At 42.1% G+C, this 4,890-nt stretch overlaps 1 protein-coding gene across 1 annotated transcript in view; it reads left to right on the plus strand.

Annotated features, from left to right (window-relative positions):
- Positions 1–4,568, plus strand: part of LOC106807070 (SUMO-activating enzyme subunit 2-like) — a 15,180-nt gene extending 10,612 nt beyond the window's left edge. The window contains exons 13-18 of the mRNA XM_014809307.1: positions 802–903; positions 1,424–1,535; positions 1,931–1,969; positions 2,663–2,768; positions 3,112–3,245; positions 3,504–4,568. Of these exons, the coding sequence (XP_014664793.1) occupies positions 802–903; positions 1,424–1,535; positions 1,931–1,969; positions 2,663–2,768; positions 3,112–3,245; positions 3,504–3,715 (705 nt within the window). The 3' untranslated portion in view covers positions 3,716–4,568. The remainder of the gene's footprint in view (positions 1–801; positions 904–1,423; positions 1,536–1,930; positions 1,970–2,662; positions 2,769–3,111; positions 3,246–3,503) is intronic.
- The last annotated feature ends 322 nt before the right edge of the window (positions 4,569–4,890 follow it).

Below are 4,890 nucleotides of genomic sequence, written 5' to 3' on the forward strand. Positions count from 1 at the left end.
ACACACACACACACACACACACACACACACACACACACACACACACACACACACACACACACACACACACACACACACACACACACACACACACACACACACACACACACCTAGTAATGAGCTGCTGCTGCCTGGACGTTCTAAGGCGAGCTGCTGCTGGCTGGCCGGCCTAAGGTGAGCTGGTGCTGAATCGATCGCGCCAACGCGTGTAACATGTATCGTGCTCGCTGCTGGCTACACACACACACGAACATCACACGAGAGGGATCACATTAGCTCCGTTGCAGCGGAGCTAATAAACGCACATATGGCAATCTAAATATGCCAGAAGCACGTGGTTATCTATTGATTTTTGGGTTGACACTATTTTGAGAATGGCGGGTAAAAACAGGAACGTTTTCGCAACGGTGATGGTAAATTTGACAACGGCTTTGCGCTACTGTACCTCTTATGTATAAGAAACCCTGTGTCAGTGCGATTCGTAACTGTCGACGTATAAATCAGAAAATATTTCTAAATAATGTATATTATGTATAACTTGTGGTCTAATTACGTGTTCTGAAATAACGTCTGAAAATAAGTTCTTTGACGTAATTGACTGCGATTAGCAATCAGAGTTGCCTGATTGCCCGACGTGCTTTCTAAAATTCCTGGGTTGAACGTTGTAGTTAGGAGAGATTGTTCCCAGACCGCTCGGAATGCATCTATGTTGGTGTTTTGACGGCGATGAGGCTTTGTGACACACGGGTGTGATGACTCGTATCAACGGGGCGATTGCAATCGAGGACGTTGCGCTTTCAGGTTTATCTGGTTCGTCAGCCGAAGTCGAAAAAGAAGCTGCTGGTGCCGTGTGAGCTAGTGAAGCCAAACCCTGCGTGTCCGGTCTGCTCGGAGAAGCACGAGGTATGATGGCTACAACGATGGGCATAATGCGAGGTAGCTCGCTACTGCCACGCGCTACAACTTGTGGCACTCGATCCATGCGAGTCTATAAGTAATTAAATTTAAATTAATAAATAAAAAATAATTAAGTAAATTTAAATTTTTAATGTAATTAAAAAGTATTTCTACAACTTGTAACACGTATGTACATTGTGTAACACATTGTACAACATATAAGAGACATTACCTACCTTTAACTAAAACGTGTTAAATAGGTAATTGGTCATCTAGGCACTTAATTTGCGACTAACTAGTTTTCATCACTAACGACTTATATGTTTATTGACAACTAGGTTCTGTCAGTGCTAAAACGTATCTATGTGGTAGTTGCTACATTATTATATTTAGTTACTAACGTTTATCGATGACTTGGTAAATCAATTTGGTTTGGTGTTTATACTGACGGTCGGTAGTCTCCATGCGTGAGTCACAGGAGAAAGTAACGAATGCTAGTCTGTTATTGATGTTGTCTCCTAACTAGGTGACTGTGAGGTTGAACTGTGAGACCACAACTGTGAAAACACTGGAGGAGAAGGTCCTGAAGGATGCTCTAACGATGGTAGCTCCCGATGTAGAAATAGAAGATGGCAAAGGTAAGAAGATTGTTGGAGGTTCAATATAGCGACATCAATATTTGATTTGACTGCCTAGCTGAATTCTATATGTGCACCCTGAGTTCTATACACCCAACTTTCCTGCCATTCCTCCTTTTACATTTGTGTTCATTTCATGTTGAGGCTTTTCAACCAAACAATCATGTTTTCCGGTACTTTGGCAGTTTGGTAGGCTCTTCAGTGTAGGGATAAATTAGCTTTGGGTAATTTTGATATATTTCCTTTGTTTTATAAATAACCAAGTGATGTTTTGGCATGTCTTCATGTTGAATGTGAAAGAATCCTTTTAGAAAGTGTCTTGTAATTGTTTCACCTTGACATTGCTTCCAAATTTGCAAAACGATGACCAACGACCATTCTTCATTTGATTTCAGGCACTATTCTGATCTCAAGTGAGGAAGGAGAAACTGAAGGTGATTATATGTTCAATCAAATGTGGATCAATCAATGTGGCATTGTGCTGAGGTTATACTGCCCTTGTCATATAAGAATATACCTTAAACATTTTATGTGTCATCACAGTAATTGAAAACATTTTTTCATTAATATTCAAATTACCTTCAGTTATAACCGGATGGTAATGCCGTTGTGGTCTTTTATCATTGATCAGTGTTATAAGCATGTGTGATTGGTCCAACCCCTGCTGTAGTCAGGGTCCCGTTGTCAGAAACATCACAAAGTTAATGCTAATGTTAATGCTGAGATGGCACCAGTGGCTAATCTAGCTGCTTAGTATGGGCACCCATGGCGAGTGTAGCAAGCATAAAAAATTATATATATACTTATCTATCACATTAAATTGGGCGTTTGGTCGACACATTTTATTCAGATAATAGATTATAGATCTTATATGAGCATTTTATTATAAAACAGTGCCTACATAATGATAGACACATGGAGATCTGCATCAGAGCTCTGCTAATTTGGGGGTTTTGCTAGGGGTTGTAATTTGGGCGCCGGTATTCAGTGTGAAAAATGCTCTGGATTACGCCCTGAGCACTTATGACTAATGTTAATGTTACGAGAATAGCGTTGACAGAAATGCATCGCAGCTACGAGAAAACTTACAATAAAAGGAACTGTAACTCTCCGTAACTCTCTCATAGGAAACCATGGCAAGTTTCTGAAAGATTTCGGGATCGGACACGACAGTCGACTCAAGTGTGACGACTTTTTCCAAGACTTTGAGGTTGTTGTGAACATCATGCAAAGGTATGTAGATCAACTCAGTGAAATGTTCTAGCGTTAATGCCGAATATATGAAATACAAATAACGGGAAGCACTTATTGCTATTTGTATCATATTGTAAATTAGACGCAAACCATTTGGAAACGTAATACAAGGTTTTTAGGGTAATGTATTCTATAACAGACACATTCTTATCATGTTAGATGATCCCTAAAGCTGCGTAAGTGTGCTTTCATTGTGTTATGACTGACCCATTAAAACCGATCTGTTCTATCTACCGTAAATACTGGTCCAGAATACTCCAGACATGAAATTATTCATTGATGATAATACGCTTCTCTAACAATGTAGTCTTGTACCTTCTAGTGAGGATCTAGAGAGAGGTGTGGAGTTTGAGCTGATTGGCAATGTAGCCCAGTTGAAAGCAAAGATGGACGCCAAAGCGGCTAGCGGTTCAACTCCGAGGAATGGCCAACCGAATGGCACCGCAGAAACCACTAGTATGTATCATTGTGCCACGTGATGAAGAATGAACTGGAACTTCAGTTTAAGCGTAAATGCAAATAGGTACAAATAAAAACGATACGGTCAACTTATTTGATCGTTGAAGTCTTGCGATCCACGATGCTATGAGTAAGCAACTACAGTTTCAAGCGTAATCAACACATTGGTAAATCTTCGTATCTGTTCCTATTTTTTTACCTATTTTTAACATTATTTGTATTTTTCTGATTTAGTTTATACTTCTTTTTTCTTAGGCGCAAACAGTGATGTGATAGTTGACGATGAAGAAGACATTGAGATTGAAGAAGAGGAGGTGGAGGAGGATGAGATGGAGAAGGATGAGGAGGAGGGAGCCGGTGACAAGATGCTTAGAAAGAGAAAGGCTGAGAACCTTGAGAAAGATCTCGGGTCGAAGAGACCCCGCGTAGAACCGGACCAGAGTGACGATGATCTGATAGTGCTGTAACGGGAGATGCTGTCACGCTGCTCTGCACAACTGAGATCGCACATTATGGCCACTAGCCGGCGCCACAGTCGCTACTGAGGCACACCTAATCTTGAAATTGAACAGTAGTCGTTCAAGTGCGTGATTTTCACTTGTGAATGATGTGAGCACACTAACACAGCGTGTGGTAGTTGTCGTCTCGCTCTTGTGAATGCTGACGAGAACCCAGGCCAGACGTACGCCTAGATATCGACGTTCTGTAGTCCGGTGGCTAATGGAGCAGGTATGCTTGTCTGTTCTTGCAAGCTGCATCGCGTGCTGCAGAGGTGTCACTATGACGTCACCATCGGGCATCTTGCTCTGTAGTTCACCCTGACATCGATCGCGCATGCATGTATTCGTGATGTCCGCACTGTTTCACGGTCCAAATTCATTTCACCTGCCATAATTTACGGGGGCACACGTGCAGCTGGTCATAGACGAAGAGATATTACGTCGTTTATATTTATTTTATTACTCAATAGTGAATGCCGGTGAGTCTAGTGATTGTGATGTTAACATCCTAGTGGAGGGCTGTCTATCCCGTGCAAAATTCCATCGTCACCTTCTAGACACGTTGTAATCGTGCTGTTATTAAGCAGAGCGAGGGCTACGAGTCGTTCTCTCACAGACAGAAGAGTCGAGTCGGCCGCACGGATGGGGGAGTTTAAATGTTGTCGTAACTCTGCTGTTGTTGTTAAGCGTGTGACAGCTCTCTGCAACTAGGTGATGTACGGCGATTACTCATCGTGCAGCACATTTTCTAGCCATGAATTGCACAAGTGGTTCACATCTACATGTTCTAGAATAAAATGCCCGTTTTGTATGAAAATACCATGCCTCTTTATTGCTATTAATACTCGGTTGCAACATCACCATGTAAACAGTGTGTTCTTTGTGTATTGAACATCTCAAAAAAGGCTCAGCTGATACCTGAGACTGCTACAGACACTTAACTGATACCTGAAGCTGCTACAGAGACTCAGCTGATACCTGAGGCTGCTACAGACACTTAACTGATACCTGAAGCTGCTACAGAGACTCAGCCGATACCTGAGGCTGCTACAGAGACTCAGCTGATACCTGAGGCTGCTACAGAGACTCAGCTGATACCTGAGGCTGCTACAGAGACTCAGCTGATACCTGAAGCTGCTACA

Source organism: Priapulus caudatus, unplaced genomic scaffold, assembly GCF_000485595.1.
Source record: "Priapulus caudatus unplaced genomic scaffold, Priapulus_caudatus-5.0.1 Scaffold193, whole genome shotgun sequence".
NCBI lineage: Eukaryota > Metazoa > Priapulida > Priapulimorpha > Priapulimorphida > Priapulidae > Priapulus > Priapulus caudatus.